This window comes from Leucopleurus acutus, assembly GCF_964270905.1.
Source record: "Leucopleurus acutus genome assembly, chromosome: 6".
NCBI lineage: Eukaryota > Metazoa > Chordata > Mammalia > Artiodactyla > Delphinidae > Leucopleurus > Leucopleurus acutus.
In genome coordinates, this window is record NC_139149.1 from 100,194,150 (window position 1) to 100,213,446 (window position 19,297).

General features: G+C 48.0%; 1 protein-coding gene across 1 annotated transcript in view; it reads right to left on the reverse strand.

Annotated features, from left to right (window-relative positions):
• Positions 1-19,297, reverse strand: part of CFAP65 (cilia and flagella associated protein 65) — a gene marked incomplete at both ends in the record, with an annotated part of 38,113 nt that overhangs the window by 17,999 nt on the left and 817 nt on the right. The window contains 12 exon segments of the mRNA XM_082841420.1: positions 329-553; positions 1,124-1,369; positions 2,781-2,918; positions 5,101-5,460; positions 5,690-5,890; positions 6,347-6,612; positions 6,965-7,187; positions 7,671-7,816; positions 8,082-8,281; positions 8,471-8,637; positions 9,118-9,220; positions 17,890-18,074. Coding sequence (XP_082697546.1) covers positions 329-553; positions 1,124-1,369; positions 2,781-2,918; positions 5,101-5,460; positions 5,690-5,890; positions 6,347-6,612; positions 6,965-7,187; positions 7,671-7,816; positions 8,082-8,281; positions 8,471-8,637; positions 9,118-9,220; positions 17,890-18,074 — 2,460 coding nt within the window.

The window sequence follows — 19,297 nt, forward strand, 5'->3', positions numbered from 1 at the left end:
CCAGTGATCTCTCCACGGTGGGGACCAGGGATGGAGAGTGGACTCGTTTCTGGGCACTGACATCAGAAACCCTGCTTCAAGTCCCAGCTTTGCACCTCCTAACTCACAGTCTCAGTAAATGGCTATTTTCCCCCTCTAAGTCTCAATTCTTCTTTGTAAAATGGGGGTGTGGTAACAATCATACCGACCCATAAGGCTGGAAGAAGTGACTGTGGATTGAACGGGAGGGTAAGCCTGCCCCCTGATAGGCATGAGTAAGAGATGCTGGTGAAGGTGAGGATGACGGGCCCCTTCCCTCTGGCCCTCGGCAGTGTGGCAGGGCACTCACCAGGCTCTCATTGGGCTGGATAATCCCCCTGGCGGGCTGCACGGCCAGCATCTTCCGGTGCTGCTGGGAGACCCTCCACTCAAACTCCAGAGGTAGACGCGACGGGTTTTGGAAGGTGAAGAGGCTGGTGGAGGAGCAGCCCACCCAGGTGGGCTTGAAGAAGACGCTTTTACAGGCGTCCAGCTTCAGCTGCAGCGGCTCCTCCCGGCTCTGCATGCATACCTCCTGGGGCCAGTGAAGGGAGGACAGTGCCCTGACGTCACCCTGCAGCCCTGGCTCCCCCAAAAGTCACGGGCGGGCAGCTTTTCCCCCCTCGGAGAGGGCAGCAAAAGGCCCTCCACCAGCCTGCGCACGGGCAGCTGCTGTCAAAGGCAGAGTATGTAGTGACTGACCCAGGAGATAAGGAAAAGAACTCAGGGACTGAGAGAGGATGTACAGACCATTTCACGGGCCAGACATGGGTCCAACACCCTGGACCCTTTCCCTGCCCTGGTCCCAAACACCCCTCTACCACCTGCAGATATGAGTCTTGGGTTGCCCCCAGTCCTTCCTTGGGGACCTCTGTACCCCTTTTCTTGTCCCGACCCCATAAGGTGGACAGGCAAGGTCCTGAGGATAGCTGTTCCCAGATGTGGCCGAGGGTCCTCTCCCTGCCGTGCCGCTTCCTGGAGGAGGAATAGCCCCTGAGCTACTTTAGGGGAGCTTTACGGGCCAGTCCCAGAATGTGGCTTTGAAAAGGGAAGCCCCAGACTATGGCCCCCTCCCGAGGACCCAGTCCTTACCCCTGCCTCCTACCTTGAGATACTGGGGGCAGAAATTGAACTGCAAGTAGAAAACATGCTGCTTCCAGGAGGTGCCCTTGGGGTAGGTAGAGATGAGGAAGATCTGGTGGGCCCCAGGGGGCACGAGGCCCGAGCTGGGCCGTAGGGAGACGTCTGAGCTGCTTCTGGGGGCCAGGTTGAAGGTCAGCAGCATGGAGCCTGTGTTGGTCAGGAGCAGGCTGCGGTAGGAGGGTTCACTGGGGGACACTGCAGGAAATAGCTGGGGTGCGAGAGAAGAGGGACCCACGCTCAGATCTACACGCCCTGCCCATCCCCACCTCACACACACACTCAGGGAAGTCTGTGTGGGCTTGGGTGGCGCCATCTCTCAGGAGATCCAAGATGCCCCTACACAACCCAGTCAGTGCCCTGGGGGCGGGGAATGGAGGAACACAGCTTGGCACCAAAAAATGCTTCTGTCCTCCAGAGACCTCCAGGCAGAGAGATGGGGTGGCCACAGGAACAGGCTCCGGGAAACTCAGGCCCCTGAGACCCCCCACCCCAAGTTTCTTCCACCTTAGGGCGCCCTCAAATCATCCTTTGGAGAACCCAGTTTCCAAGATCTTGGTCCAGAAGCTCTGGGGGTAAGCAGCCCCTTCTAGAGGATTCTCATGCTGGTAGCTGAGGGGAACCCCACTCTGGGAAAGGGAAAGCCCCAGCAATCCCAGGTTCCAGACATTCCTTAAGCATTTAGGGTGTGGCCAGCACCAGGCAAAGAGCTGGGCCGGGTGCCAAACACAAGGCTGGAATCGCTGCCCTGGGCGCCCCATGCAGCTGGGGCGATGAGCACCGTGCGTGAGGCAGTGGGGGTAGGGGGGCAACACAGGCCCAGAATCTGATGGATTTTAGTAAAGGCCACAAACTGCTACGAGGAACTGGCCGAGGGAAAGGGGTGGGGGTCAGGGTCAGCGAGGGGGCCCGTGTGCCGTCAGGAGGGCTTTGGGAAGCCCTAACTAGTCGGGGGGCAAGACCACCCCAAGCACATTGTCCAAAAGTGGCACCTTTCTAGCAACATGAGGGGTGGGGGAAGTGCAGACGGATGAAAAGACTGACGATGGAAATGGAAGCTGGGAAGAGGCACCGAAGGAGAAACCAGGATTAGAACTTGGCCGCCTGGCTCTAGAATCCATGTTTCTCAGCCTGTGGCATCCTGGGGCTCAGGTCAGACGGGGCCTCCAAGGGCCCTTCTGAGAGACCTGGGAATGATGACTCCCTGAGGATGGGGTTACACCGAGGGGCGGGCTCTGCGACCCCTCCAGAGTTGGATGATCCCCACGGGCAGGGGCTCATGACGTGGGTGGTCATATCCCTAGCAGGCACTCAGTAAACACAGCGAACGGAGGAGCTGGAGACTTTTAAACCTGAGTGAGAGGACCGGGGAGTATTTCAGATGGGGCAGGCCGGAGCCATAGGTCTAAGCCCCAGCCTCTTCCCGGTCCCAGTGCTGCGGTCCAGGAGAGAGTCCTTGATGGGCACAGAGCCCCAGGGGCTGGCAGTAGGGAGGTTGGGATGGCCAGGGAGGGTGCTCGACATGTTTCTGAGGCCATCAGAGACAGGAGAGGGATCTGCAGGCCACGGCAGAAGCCAGGCTCCCCTGTTCCACCTCTCACTGCTGCTGGGGTCACGCTCACCTTGGGGGCATCCAGGGTATACTGAGGGATGTGGTGCTCCAAGTCAGCACAATAACTGTGGCCTCGTGCCCGGAGCCTCAGGCACCAGGACGGGCACACAGTGCAGTCCTCTTCGATATTGTTGTAGCTCCGCAGGACCTGCAGGAGGGCCGGACCCATGGATAGGCTGAGTCCTGTGTCTGACCCTGTGGGGCACCCCCGCTTGCCTGCCCTGTACTGCAGGAGCCCTACATGGGGCCCAGCGGGAGGGGCCCTCTGGGAAGACAGCTCGGAGAACAGCAGTCATAGCAGCTCCTCCCGCTGTGCGCCAGGCCCTGCCCTGAGCACTCAGCAAACGTGCTCTTTGATCCCCCCAGTCAGACGAGGGTGGGGCTGGGATGTGAAAGCAGCATTCATCCTGCAGGAATGTGCCCAGAGAGCACTGGCCAACAGAAATATAATGCAAGCCACAAGTGTGAGCCGCAAACGGCATTTTAAATGTTCTAGTCCCAGCAATCCCACTACTGCGCATATACCCTGAGAAAACCAGAATTCAAAAAGAGTCATGTACCACAAGGTTCATTGCAGCTCTATTTACAATAGCCAGGACACGGAAGCAACCTAAGTGTCCATCCACAGATGATTGGATAAAGAAGATGTGGCACATATATGCAATGGAATATTACTCAGCCATAAAAGGAAACAAAATTGAGTTATTTGTAGTGAGGTGGATGGACCTAGAGTCTGTCATACAGAGTGAACTAAGTCAGAAAGAGAAAAACAAATACCGCATGCTAACACATATATATGGAATATTAAAAAAAATGATTCTGAAGAACCTAGGGGCAGGACAGGAATAAAGACGCAGATGTAGAGAATGGACTTGAGGACACGGGGAGGGGGAAGGGTAAGCTGGGACGAAGTGAGAGAGTGGCATGGACATATATACACACCAAACGTAAAATAGATAGCTAGTGGGAAGCAGCCGCATAGCACAGGGAGATCAGCTCGGTGTTTTGTGACCACCTAGAGGGATGGGATAGGGAGGGTGGGAGGGAGAGGCAAGAGGGAGGAGATATGGGGATATATGTATACGTATAGCTGACTCACTTTGTTATACAGCAGAAACACACCATTGTAAAGCAATTATACTCCAATAAAGATGTTAAAAGATAAATAAATAAAAAGTAAATGTTCTAGTAGCCACATCAACAAGGTGAAACACATAAAATTTATTCAACAATACATTTGATTTAACCCATCTGATCCAAAATCTTTTCATTTCAACGTATAATCGATATATAAGTGATGCAGGAGGCATTTTGCATTCTTTTGTGCTAAGTCTTAGAAATCAGTGTGTCTCCTCCCTTTACAGCATATCTGTTTGGACCTGACACAGTACAAGTGCTCAGCAGCCACATGTGGCTGGTGATTAGCATATCGGACAGCACAGGGTTATAGCCTGTAGCCTAAAAGTCTGACAGGCTCAGCAAAGCCAGGTGTCCACAGCCTTATTCCTATGAACTTCCGAGTCCCGCCACCGCCAAGATATTAGAACAGAGACAACTAAAGACTCAGCTTTGGAAAAACTTCTCAGAAGTTTGGATATGCTCCCAAGTTCACAGATGAAAAGACCAGGGCTCAGAGGCATTAAGGGACGTGCCCAAGGTCACAGAGCTGGTAAGGGACTCTGACCTTGACTGCACAGCTCTCCTCTTCCCTGAGCCCCAGCACCCAGCCACTGGGAGAGAACAGCAGGGTGGGTAGAGCAGAGAAAGGAGGGAAAGGGCAGGATGGACTGGAGATGAGGAGGGAGCGACACGTCTGGGGCTAAGAGACGTGGCTGGGACAGCCTGGTCAAGGGAAGTTGGACTAGAAGCCGCTCCCTACACGCACCTAATCACCAGGTGCCCCTGACTCCGCCCCCCAGGCCCTAGTTCCTGCCCACAGCTCTTTTAGAGGGACCACTTCCTACTTCAAGGACTAGAGGGAGGCCAGGAGCCACCCCGCCGCACCAGCCAGGAGCCCCAGGAAACTATGTGCACCAAAATTTTCCAAAGGGCTTCAGCCCCACTGAGTTCTCCCTCTGGAGGGGTGGGAGGCGCATGTGAGTGAGACATAATCAGCTGGGTCAAGAAGCCCCTCGGCCAAGGCAGGCCATGAGCCTGGGAAACACAGACCGCGAAGGCTGCAGTCCAGCCGAGGAGACAAGAAGAGGGAGCAGAGCCTGGCACAGAGAGGACGGATCCTACGTCACCCCGTCACCCCCTCCGACCCCATACCCTGCCGTTCAGCCTCCAGGGCAGAGAACCCACCTTCCCCCCCTCATCTGCCCACACACCTTATAGACAGCAAAGGCTTCAAGCTCCACGGCGTACAGGCAGTTGGGGTGAGGCGGCTGGAAGTGCAAGCGCATGGCTGTGGACTTGAGAGGGGGCACATCGCAGGGGTTTGGAGTCACCCAGAAGGGGCAATCAGCCCTGCGTGTCCAGGCCACAGTGATTTTGCCTTTGGTGTAGTTCATCAGGCACAGGGGGACAGGGTTGGGGTCCTTGGGCCTGGGGCAGGCACCAAAATCCACCTCAACAGGCTCAATGCTGACGGGCGGGGGAAAGATGGCCATGTCGTTGGTGCCGTCGAAGAAGTACTCAGTCATAGGGGGGATGAGGGGATATTGCGGGGCTGGTATGTCCTCCAGGTCCTGTGTGGGGAGAGCCGGTTGCCGGGGGCCCAGCTGCCATTCCTCCTGCTGCTGCCCCTCATCTGCATGCTCCTTTCTGGAAAAGGCTACCAGAGCTCCACACACGTCACCCCCGACTACTAAGGGTGCCCACAGGGCTATGGAGCACAGGACTGCCCAAGAATTGAGAAGGGGGCATGAACCTGGGGAGGGTAGGTGGCCCCCGGGGCCCCAGAGGGGTCCATCGAACCTCAGTGGGAATCATCAGGGCACCGTTCTTATCCTGCTCCAGCTTCCTCTCCCTCAGCATGATGTCCAGGATGTCAGGCGGGTAGAGCGTCAGGCCCCGCACCAGGTGTGTGCGGTACCAAGCGAGGTGCTGAGGCCTGAGGATGGCTGGCTTTGTGCTGTCCGAGTGACACGTCCCAATCAGGTCGAGGAACAGTGGGTCCTGCGACATTTGTCTGTGTGAGGCTAGATTTGAGCCTCCACTTGCCACCTTGGCCAGAGACCAGCTGGTCAGGGCACAGTTTGTACCACCTTGTCCAGGGGCCTGGGTTGGGGTCGTCACTTCAAGGCTCTCTGCTCTGCACATGCTGCATGGGGCGAGGTCCAGTCCCCCCTACACCAGCCCATTAGCAGCATCAGAGCAAAGTCCTTGGCCTGGCAGCAGTCACAGCAAGGCTGGCCTACCCACCCAGCTCGGAGCGAGCGTTCACATGCCCCTGGCCAAACTCTGGCTCCAAAAGCCAGACTGGGGCTCTGGAGGTGATGATCCAGGCAGACAGCCCTGGAAGCTCCAGAATACAGGGGACTGAGCACCAAGAACTGTCTTCATTGCTAGGACTCTGATCGGCCCCTCCAGCTTCCCGGGGAGCCCCTCCTCACCCCCTCCCCCGTAGCTCACCTGGTGGTGGATGAAACAGGCCACCCTCCGAAAGTAGATGATGGGGTGAGTGGGCTGGAAGGCACAGTGCAGGGTCAGGCGGGACTTGCCCACCAGGGTCCCAAAGGCAGGTCTGATGCTGAAGACGCTCTCCTGACAGTCGATGTCAAACTGGAAGTGGGCCGTGCAGTCCGACTTGTTCTCAATCCACAGGGACTGCTCCGAGCGCTTCCCGAGGTTGACCCAGCTGAAGTCGACACAGTAGTACTGCAGGGACACGTCAGGACCTGGGCGGAAGAGATGGGGGCTCTGTGAGTGGGCCCTGCCACCTGAGTGGGGCTGGGGTATCAGCCTCCCTGAGGCTATGTCAAAGGGTACCACTGATGGGACGTGGTGCTGCCTGGAGACAGAAGGTTGGGTTGGAAAGGCCTGAGCAGACCACCAGGTCACCAGGGGCAAGCATGGGAACAATATCTCCAGGCGTCTTCAACTGGTTCCTCACTGATTCCACCAGGGGGCAGCAGACACCCAGGCTGAGGGCAAGGAGGCCCTGGGCGACTAGGAGTGGGCACTTGCCAATCCTAAGCATGGGTTGCTCCTGTCTCCAGAGGGAGTGCAGTGACCTGGGACTGCCAGTACCTCTACAGAAACCAACGACTTTGAGCAGGGTTTGGGAGGCACAGCCAGAGGGCATGACGGACAAGTAGTCCATAGTCCTGACGTCCAATGTCTTGGGGTGGAAGAACACTGACACGCATTTCTTCTCTCCCGGGGGCACGATGCCATGGGCCGTGGGGCACGAGAAGGCCTCGTCTTTGGCCAGCATGTCTGGGGCCACTTCAATCCTGAAGGGGGCGCTCACCTACAGGGCCAGGTGGGGACAGGAGATGGTCAGGTCACAGGGTGGCTCGTCTGTTATTACCAAGGTGCCCAGCTGAAGGGGTGAGGGCAGCTGAAGCCCCACCGGCGCCTCAATCATCAGCTTTGATGGTGGAGCAAGGCTGCCTCTGCCGGGAGGAAGGAAGGGGCCGAGCCGTGTGCCCTACACTGGGACCACCCAGAGGGGGCACCTTTTCCTTTTCTCAAAGGTACCACAAAGGCTGGCTGTGGTCCTGGCATCAGGACACCTTAGGACTTCTCTTGGAGTTGCTCTGGGGTGGGTCAAGGGATACCCCAGCCCAGCCCCCAGCTGAGAGGAGAGTGGGACCCCTTTTGACATGAGTGTATCAGCAGACATGGGTACGTGAAGTTGCAACATTCTGTACAGGGGCTGAGTGTTAGTTGCACCTGGCCCTGTGGTCCCTGAGTCCTGCCCCCACTCCCGCTATGTGCACAGGACACATACCACCGATGGGTTATACAGCTTGATCTGCCTCTCAGCGGTGCAGCCCACGGCAACAGAGCCAAAGTGCAACACTTTCTGGATGCCCTCGGCATCCTGGTCCTCCGGGCGCTTCTGCTTTATGCTCACCAGCAGCTGGGCGCATTTGGCTGGGCAGAGAGGGGGGAGTCTTGGGGAGAAATCCACCAGGGCCTCTGTGGCCCCAGCTGAACAGCCCTTCAGAGAAGACGGGGGTCCCCAGGGAAACACTGGTCTGCGACAACAAGGAAGACAGAGAAAAGGCAAAGCCTGCAGGGCTCAGGGGAGGGCAGGAGGCTGGAGGAGGTCCCGTGGAGGCCAGGCCAGGGCGGGGGCGGGGGGGGGCACACTGCGGCTTCGATCCCTGCAGAGGATGGGTGAGAGGTCGGGCCTCACCCACAGCCTGCAGCTGGATGCTGCTCTTCTGCTTGCTCCCCTCCCCGTACCAGCACGTGGCCTGAACGTCATAGATGACAGCCATAAGGGGCTGAAAGGTCACCGTGATCCGGCAGGCCTGGCCTGGCTCCAGCAGCCCCGTGGTCGGCAACATCTGGAATGGGCTGGGGGACTCCCAGGTGAAGAAGGTGGGCAGGTCCCTGGAGGGGGGTGGGCAGGTTAGAGCCACTGGGCTCACTGACCACTGCCCCTGCTTTAGAAAGGCCGGGATGCCCCCTTTACTCCCCCTATCTCCTTCCACCATCACACAGGCCAGTCTCTCCTGCTCCCAGGAACCCTCCTCACAGTTCTCACTCTTCCCACCGCTGAGCCTCAGCCACGGCCCTCACCCCGCATTGTCCAGACAGAACCAGGCCTCGGCCATGTCCCCCATGGCACACACGGGCAACTGCAGGGACGGTGGGCAGATCAGATTGTGGCAGGGCAGGGTGGCTCTCAGGTCCACACAGAACATCCCCTCTGCTTTCTCAAACCACAGCTGGTCCACGTACTCCTTCTGCAGTGTGGGGGCAGGGAGGCAGAGGCCCTGGTTGATCAGTGGTACCCGGGTGGTACTCAAGGACCACTCACCTGACCCCAGCCCTTGGCCATCCCCTCAACACAACTGCTGAGGGCTGGGTTGGGCTATGGCCCTCCATCTCAGTCTCTGAAGAGAGGGTCAGTTACTTGTGTTCCAGCACCATCTTGGTCTCAGAGATGTAGGGCTTCTTTTGTGAGGAACAAAGTATTTGGGGAAACATTTTGAGAGCAGGAAGAGCCCAAGGAATAGAGGGCTTTCTGATGGCCAACACAGTCGCACAGCCTTTTCCCCCAACAACATCCAACTGGGAAGCCCCCTCTATCTAATGAGTTTTGGCTCCAGCTGGTGGGATGTGGGTGTGGTGGGAGAGCTCCTCGCTGCTCTGCCCTACATCCTGCTCTGAGGTCACTGTGCCTGTGTCCCTCCCTGCCCTCCGCTCACCATGGCAGACCTTACCTCCTCCAGGGGCCGGAAGATGATTGGGAGTGAGAGGGTTATGCCTGGGCTCAGGAAGATGGGCTGGGGGATGACCGTGAAGAAGAATTTGGTCTTGGGGGGCCTGTGGGAATGAGCCAGAGGATAAGCACTTCAGGATCAGAAAATTAGGAGAGGCAGAAAGATTAGGGAAGATTCTGGAAAGCCAAGCAGACTTGAGTCTGTGGGACCATGGAAGGAGAATCACAGGTGTTCTGTCATAGGAGGAACTGTCTCCCTCCTCCTACCACTTCTCTTGCAGACCTTCACTCTCGGATGTCAGAGCACTGAATGAAAAGATACAGGGCCAAGGGAGCAGCGCTTGTACCTCAGATGCACATGGTGGTCAGTGGGGTCTGGGATGGGGAAGGCTGCCCTGATTTAACCAAATCCCTGAGCACTTAGCTGGGGGAAACCAAAGCTGAGAACAGAGGTGCCAGGGATGCATTTCCAAGCAGAGATCTCGGCACAGCTGTAGAGCTCCAGAGTGGGTCAAAACTATAGATTCTGCAGACTTCAAAAATACTAATAGGGGACTTCCCTGGTGGCGCAGTGGTTAAGAATCTGCCTGCCAATGCAGGGGACACGGGTTCGAGGCTGGTCTGGGAAGATCCCACATACCGTGGAACAACTAAGCCCGTGTGCCACAACTACGCGCCTGCACTCTAGAGCCCGTAAGCCACAACTATTGAGCCCGTGTGCCACAACTACTGAGCCCATGTGCCACAACTACTGAAGCCCGCGTGCCTACAGCCTGTGCTCTGCAACAAGAGAAGCCATGAGAAGCGTAGCCCCCGCTTGCCCCAACTAGAGAAAGCCCACACACAGCAACGAAGACCCAATGCAGCCATAAATAAATAAATAAATAAATAAATTTATTTTTAAAAATATATTAATAAGAGGGCAATATTATCAAAAAATCTATAGCAATAAGTTCAGATAAAATATACATATTCCTAGGAATGTATAATTGACCAAAACTGACTCAAGAATTATACATTTTATGGCCACCCTTTCTAAAAGTATCCAAAAAATTGAATAAATAGTCAAAAATCTTCCCACAAAGAAAACACCAGGCCAGATGGCTTCCCAGCAAGTAGTACCAAGCATCTGATAATCCTTGTCTTCTCTTCCCAACAGCAGAAAACAAGGAAACCCTCCCCACCATATTCTATGAATCCATCATAACGTTGTTATCAAAACCTGACAGTTATGAGAAGAAAGGAAAATTACAGGCTAATATCACCCATAAACAAAATACTGGCAAAAAGAATTTAGCAATCTGTATAAAAAGAATACTCAATCATGACCAAGTTGGGCTTATTCTAGGAATACACAGTTGGTGTAACATTAAAAAAATCAGTTAATGTAATTCACCATACTAACAAATTAAGAGAGAAAAAAATCAAATGATCGTCTCAATAAAGAAAAATATTAAACTTCAACATATGTTTATGACAAAAACTCTCAGCAACCTAGAAACAGAAGGGAACTTCCTTAACCTGATAAAGTCTAAAAAAAAAAAGAAAGAAAAAACTACAGGAACCATCCAAATTAATGGTGAAACACTGGAATCTTTCATGCTGAGATCATGAACAAAACAATGATGCCTTCTATAACAGCTTCTGTTCAACACTTTCCTTTTCAATAGTGCAGTAAGGAAAGACAAAGAAAGAAAGGAGATAGGGTTGGAAAGGAAGGAAAAATGCCATTTTCATATAAGATATGAATGTGTATGTGGAAAAAAAGAATTAACAAATACATTATTAGAGTTAATGAGAGAACTTACCAAGGTTTCTGGGTACAAGATTATGGACAAAACATCCATATTTTTAAAAAATGACTTTCTATAAAGCCAGCAACAAGCAGAAAATGAAACAACTTTAAAAGAGATCATACTCAGCATCATCAAAAATATAAAACACTTAGAGATAAATCTAACTAAAGATGTGTAAGACACCTACAGAGAAAAATCTATATTTTATTGAGAGACATGAAAGAAGACCTAAAGAAATATAAAGATAAACCATGAGTCATGAAAGATAAAAACTGTCATGAAAGACTCAGTTTGTAATGACATCAAGTCTCCCCAAATTAACCTATAGTTTCAAATAAATCCCAATCAAAATCTCAAAAAGTAGTTTATGTGTGTGTGATAAGCTGATTTGGAGACATATATGAAAGTTCAACGGCCCAAGGATAGCCAAGACAATCCTGAATAAGAATGAAGTTGGAAGACTTATACTACAAGATATTCAAGATTTATTATAAGCTCTAATAATTAATTCAGCATGATATTTATTGGCCCAGGGAAAGACAAATAGAGCAAGGGAACAAAACAGAGTTCAGAAATGGATCCATACATATATGGACACTTGATATACATCAGTGGTGGGGGAGATCATCAGGGAACGTATGAACTTTTCAATAAATGGTGTTGGGACAATTGGACATTTGGTTGAGGAAAAAAAATGTCATTGGATCCCTACTTGAAACCATTCACAAAAATCAATTCCATATAGATAAAAGACAAATATTAAAGGCAAAATTATAAAGTCTATAGAAGACACTATAAGAGAATATCTTCATGACCTAGGTAAGGGTAGAGAAGAACTTCTTAAACAAGATACAAAAAAGCCTTAATCATAAAAGAAAAATATGGGTACATTTGATTCCTCTGAAATTAAGAACTTCTTTTCTTCAAAAGACATGATAGAGTAAAAGACAAGTCACAAAGTGGGAGAAGATATTCACAACACAGAACTGACAAAGGATTAGTATCCTCAATAAGAATTTCTATTTAAAAAAGACATTATAAGGGCAGACAGCAGAAGCAAGAAGAACTACAATCCTGCAGCCTGTGGAACAAAAACCATATTCACAGAAAGATAGACAAGATGAAAAGGCAGAGGGCTATGTACCAGATGAAGCAACAAAATAAAACCCCAGAAAAAGACTAAATGAAGTGGAGATAGGCAAACTTCCAGAAAAAGAATTCAGAATAATGATAGTGAAGATGATCCGGGACCTCGGAAAAAGAATGGAGGCAAAGATCAAGAAGATGCAAGAAATGTTTAACAAAGACCTAGAAGAATTAAAGAACAAACAAACAGAGATGAACAATACAATAACTGAAATGTAAACTACACTAGAAGGAATCAATAGCAGAATGACTGAGGCAGGAGAACGGATAAGTGACCTGGAAGACAGAATGGTGGAATTCACTGCTGCGGAACGGAATAAAGAAAAAAGAATGAAAAGAAATGAAGACAGCCTGAGACCTCTGGGACAACATTAAACGCAACAACATTTGCATTATAGGGGTCCCAGAAGGAGAAGAGAGAAAGGACCTGAGAAAATATTTGAAGAGATTATAGTCGAAAACTTTCCTAACATGGGAAAGGAAATAGCCACCCAAGTCCAGGAAGCGCAGAGAGTCCCATACGGGATAAACCCAAGGAGAAACACTCTGAGACACATAGTAATCAAACTGGCAAAAATTAAAGACAAAGAAAAAGTATTGAAAGCAGCAAGGGAAAAACGACAAATATCATACAAGGGAACTCCCATAAGGTTAACAGCTGACTTCTCAGCAGAAACTCTGAAAGCCAGGAGGGAGTGGCATGATATACTTAAAGTGATGAAAGGGAAGAACCTACAACCAAGATTACTCCAGCCGGCAAGGATCTCATCCAGATTCGATGGAGAAATCAAAAGCTTTACAGACAAGCAAAAGCTAAGAGAATTCAGCACCACCAAACCAGCTCTACAACAAATGCTAAAGGAACGTCTCTAAGTGGGAAACACAAGAGAAGAAAAGAACCTAAAAAAAAAAAAACCCCAAAACAATTAAGAAAATGGTCATAGGAACATACATATTGATAATTACCTTAAACGTGAATGGATTAAATGCTCCAACCAAAAGACACAGACTTGCTGAATGGATACAAAAACAAGACCCATATATATGCTCTCTACAAGAGACCCACTTCAGACCTAGGGACACATACGGACTGAAAGTGAGGGGATGGAAAAAGATATTCCATGCAAATGGAAATCAAAAGAAAGCTGGGTAGCAATACTCATATTAGATAAAATAGACTTTAAAATAAAGAATGCTTCAAGAGACAAGGAAGGACACTACATAATGATCAAGGGATCAATCCAAGAAGAAGATATAACAATTATAAATATATATGCACCCAACACAGGAGCATCTCAATACATAAGGCAACTGCTAACAGCTATAAAAGAGGAAATCGACGGTAACACAATAATAGTGGGGGACTTTAACACCTCACTTACACCAATGGACAGATCATCCAAAATGAAAATAAATAAGGAAACAGAAGCTTTAAATGACACAATAGACCAGATAGATTTAACTGATACTTATAGGACATTCCATCCAAAAACAGCAGATTACACTTTCTTCTCAAGTGTGCACGGAACATTCTCCAGGATAGATCACATCTTGGGTCACAAATCAAGCCTCAGTAAATTTAAGAAAATTGAAATCGTATCAAGTATCTTTTCTGACCACAATGTTATGAGATTAGAAATCGATTACAGGGGGAAAAAATGTAAAAAACACAAACACATGGAGGCTAAACAATATGTTACTAAATAACCAAGAGATCACTGAGGAAATCAGAAAATACCTAGAGACAAATGACAATGAAAACACGATGATCCAAAACCTATGGGATGCAGCAAAAGCAGTTCTAAGAGGGAAGTTTATAGCAATACAAGCCTACCTCAAGAAACAAGAAAAATCTCAAATAAACAATCTAATCTTACACCTAAAGGCACCAGAGAAAGAAGAACAAACAAAACCCAAAGTTAGCAGAAGGAAAGAAATCATAAAGATCAGAGCAGAAATAAATGAAATAGAAACAAAGAAAACAATAGCCAAGATCAATAAAACTAAAAGATGGTTCTTTGAAAAGATAAACAAAGTTGATAAAACATTAGCCAGACTCATCAAGAAAAAGAGGGAGAGGACTCAAATCAATAAAATTAGAAATGAAAAAGGAGAAGTTACAACAGACACCGCAGAAATATAAAGCATCCTAAGAGACTACAACAAGCAACTCTATGCCAATAAAATGGACAACCTGAAAGAAATGGACAAATTCTTAGAAAGACTGAACCAGGAAGAAATAGAAAATATGAACAGACCAATCACTGAACCAGGAAGAAATAGAAAATATGAACAGACCAATCACAAGTAATGAAATTGAAACTGTGATTAAAAATCTTCCAAAAAACAAAAGTCCAGGACCAGATGCCTTCACAGGTGAATTCTATCAAACATTTAGAGAAGAGCTAACACCCATCCTTCTCAAACTCTTCCAAAAAATTGCAGAGTAAGGAACACTCCCAAACACATTCTATGAGGTCACCATCACCCTGATACCAAAACCAGACAAAGATATTACCAAAAAAGAAAATTACAGACCAACATCACTGATGAATATAGATGCAAAAATCATCAACAAAATACTAGCAAACAGAATCCAACAACACTTTAAAAGGATCGTACACCATGATCAAGTGGGATTTATTCCAGGGATGCAAGGATTCTTCAATATATGCAAATCAATCAATGTGATACACCATATTAACAAATTGAAGAAGAAAAACCATATGATCATCTCAATAGATGCAGAAAAAGCTTTTGACAAAATTCAACACCCATTTATGATAAAAAACTCTCCAGAAAGTGGGCATAGAGGGAACCTACCTCAACATAATAAAGGTCATATATGACAAACCCACAGCAAACACCATTCTCAATGGTGAAAAACTGAAAGCATTTCCTCTAAGATCAGGAACAAGACAAGGATGTCCACTCTCACCACTATTACTCAACATAGTCTTGGAAGTCCTAGCCACAGAAATCAGTGAAGAAAAAGAAATAAAATGAATACAAAATGGAAAAGAAGAAGTAAAACTGTCACTGTTTGCAGTGACACTGTTTGCACTGTTTGACATGATACTATACATAGAGAATCCTAAAGATGCCACCAGAAAACTACTAGAGCTAATCAATGAATTTGGTAAAGTTGCAGGATACAAAATTAATGCACAGAAATATCTTGCATTCCTATATACTAATGATGAAAAGTCTGAAAGAGAAATTAAGGAAACACTCCCATTTATCACTGCAAAAAAAAGAATAAAATACCTAGGAATAAACCTACCTAGGGAGACAAAAGACCTGTATGAAGAAAAGAATAAGACACTGATGAAAGAAATTAAAGACAATACCAACAGATGGAGAGATATACCATGTTCTTGGATTGGAAGAATCAATATTGTGAAAATGACTATACTACCCAAAGCAATCTACAGATTCAATGCAATCCCTATCAAATTACCAATGGCATTTTTTATGGAACTAGAACAAAAAATCGTAAAATTTGTATGGAGACACAAAAGACCCCCAATAGCCAAAGCAGTCTTGAGGGAAAAAACCGGAGCTGGATGAATCAGGCTCCCTGACTTCAGACTATACTACAAAGCTACAGTAATCAAGACAATATGGTACTGGCACAAAAACAAAAACATAGATCAAAGGAACAAGATAGAAAGCCCAGAGATAAACCCACACACCTATGGTCAACTAATCTATGACAAAGGAGGCAAGGATATACAATGGAGAAAAGACAGCCTCTTCAATAAGTGGTGCTGGGAAAACTGTAAAAGAATGAAATTAGAATACTCCCTAACACCATACACAAAAATAAACTCAAAATGGATTAGAGACCTAAATGTAAGACCGGACACTATAAAACTCTTAGAGGAAAACATAGGAAGAACACTCTTTGCCATAAATCACAGCAACATCTTTTTTGATCCACCTCCTAGAGTAATGGAAATAAAACCAAAAATAAACAAATGGGGCCTAATGAAACTTCAAAGCTTTTGCACAGCAAAGGAAACCATAAACAAGACGAAAAGGCAACCCTCAGAATGGGAGAAAATATTTGCAAATGAATCAACAGACAAACGATTAATCTGCAAAATATATAAACAGCTCATGCAGCTCAATATTAAAAAAACAAACAACCCAATCCAAAAATGGGCAGGAGACCTAAATAGACATTTCTCCAAAGAAGACATACAGATGGCCAAGAAGCGCATGAAAAGCTGCTCAACATCACAAATTATTAGAGAAATGCAAATCAAAAGTACAATGAGGTGTCACCTCACACCAGTTAGAATGGGCATCATCAGAAAATCTACAAACAACAAATGCTGGCGAGGGTGTGGAGAAAAGGGAACCCTCTTGCACTGTTGGTCGGAATGTAAATTGATACAGCCACTATGGAGAACAGTATGGAGGTTCCTTAAAAAACTACAAATAGAACTACCATACGACCCAGCAATCCCACTACTGGGCATATACCCTGAGAAAACCAGAATTCAAAAAGAGTCATGTACCACAATGTTCATTGCAGCTCTATTTACAATAGCCAGGACATGGAAGCAACCTAAGTGTCCATCGACAGATGAATGGATAAAGAAGATGTGGCACATATATACAATGGAATATTACTCAGGAATATTATAAAAAGGAACGAAATTGGGTCCTTTGTTGAGACGTGGATGGATCTAGAGACTGTCATACAGAGTGAAGTAAGTCAGAAAGAGAAAAACAAATATCGTATATTAACGCATGTATGTGGAACCTAGAAAAATGGTACAGATGAACCGGTATGCAGGGCAGAAATTGAGACACAGATATAGAGAACAAACGTATGGACACCAAGGGGGGAAAGCCGCGGGGGGTGGGGTGGGGATGGTGGTGTGCTGAATTGGGCGATTGGGATTGACATGTATACACTGATGTGTATAAAATTGATGACTAATAAGAACCTGCTGTATAAAAAAATAAATAAAATTAAATTTAAAAAACAAAGGAAAAGACAATCTAGCACCGCAAAGGAAACCATAAACAAAATGAAAAAAACAACCCACAGAATGGGAGAAAATATTTGCAAATGAACTGACCGACAGGGATTAATCTCCCAAGTATACAAAAGGCTCATGCAGCTCAATATTGAAAAAGCAAACACCCAATCAAAAAATGGGCAGAATATCTAAAAAGACATTTCTCGGGCTTCCCTGGTGGCGCAGTGGTTGAGAGTCCGCCTGCCGATGCAGGGGACATGGGTTCGTGCCCAGGTCCGGGAAGATCCCACATGCCGCGGAGCGGCTGGGCCCGTGAGCCATGGCCGCTGAGCCTGTGCGTCCGGAGCCTGTGCTCCGCAACGGGAGAGGCCACAACAGTGAGAGGCCCGCGTACCGCAAAAAAAAAAAAAAAAAAAAAAAAGTGTAACAAAATATACCATGTTATCCCGCTTATATAAAGTTCATAAGAAGGAAAAATTAAACTATAACATTTAGGGATACAAACATAAGTGGTAAAACCTTTTGAGAAAAACAAGAAAATCATTATCATGAAAGACAAGGTATTGGTTACCTTTATGAGTAGGGAAGGTGTTCCAATGCGGGGGACACATAGTGGGAGAAGGTGAGCTTCGGACACTGTTAGTATTCCATTATTTAATCTGGTCACAATTATTCAACAATTATTCAAATTATACTCTCAACAATTATTCAAGCTGTACATGTTTTATATCCTCTTCTGGTTTATATGACATTTTAAAAGTGTGTTTTTTAAGAGTGGCTGCTTTGGGGGCTTGAAGGCTCAGGGGCTTAGTCTCTGATCGCTCATACTGGTACCTGTACTTTATCTTCTGGATTTTCAAGGATAGATTTTTCAGAACCAGGTTCTTGGTGATCTCCTTCCCCAACTCCCAGCCTTTCCACTGAAGCTCCTCAGCCACCTCAATGCCCCAGATGACCCTCTTCTTCACTTTGTCCTGCTTCTTTGGGAAGCACTTCTGAGTATCCATGGAACTGGCAGGCTGTCTGGTCGGCAGGGAGAAAGGGGAGAAGCAAGTGGGATAGGATTCAAAGACCCAGAGCATGGGCAAAGATCTCCCCACCTCCAGAAAGTAATGAATCACACCACTCTTCACCTCTGGGGGATGTTCTGAAGAGAGGAGGTGAGGGGCGGGTAGGCGAGTCAGATATTACCTCTTCTGAGGTCACTGGAATGGTTTTCCAACTAGATTCCCAGAGACCCTGCCCATGAAGCCTTCCCTGGCCACCGCACGGGCCATTCCACCTGGCACACTCAGCAGCCTTAGCTTGCCTGTTGTGCTCCTCAGTGTGCCCTCAGATCCCGGCCTGTTCAGATGCTGCCTCCTCCTCCTCTGCCTGCCATCCTACCCCTTCTCTACAGGAGCCTCTCCTAGTTGGAGTGGTCTATCCCTGGCACTTTTCCAGAGCACAGGGATACACCACCATTCCCTCTTCCATCCCTCACCTAGCTGGTAGAGCAGAAGAAAGAGCCAATTTGCCTGCGACCAACCCGCACCCCGTGCCTTGACTTCGAGACCACCCCAAGCACTTCTCCTAATGATGCTAGAGGTTCGCTATGCCAACGCTTCTCGTCTGTAATGGAAAATCCTGTCATAGGTGAATCCCTAGCCCCTATCTATCTGAGGGGGGAGGGAGATGCAAAAATCCCTGGGGTGGCAAGATGGCAGAAGGATGAAACAGGTGCCTCTTCCTACCAGTCATCGCTCTGAAAGTAAATTCACTGCCATTTAACTTTACCTTTGACCAAGTATTGTTTTTGTGTCATTACATAACATAAGGATATATTTATCTATTCGACAGATATTTGTTGACTACCTATGATGCAATGGACATTGTATTAGGTGCCAGGACTATAAAAGTGAACAGGACTGGCAAATCCCTTCTTTCTTGGAACTACATCTCAGTTTATAGAGAGTGTCGGATGGCCTGATCTGCCCGTGGAGGAGAGGTGACTAGGGTGAGCAAGGATCATTCGTTATAAGTATCAACTGGTGCATCAGTTAGGGGCCAACCAGGAAAACAGAAGCCACTCCGGGTGTTTAAAATAAGGAATTTAATGCACAACCAGGGGATAGTGAAGTAACCCCAAAGTTAACAACATCAAGAAGCTGCCACCACACATAGGTTAGGGGAAGTGGTGGGGTTCTCAGAGCCCAGAGGCCTGTCTGGTGGGGACTGGAGTCACAGGGAGATGCAGCTGCTG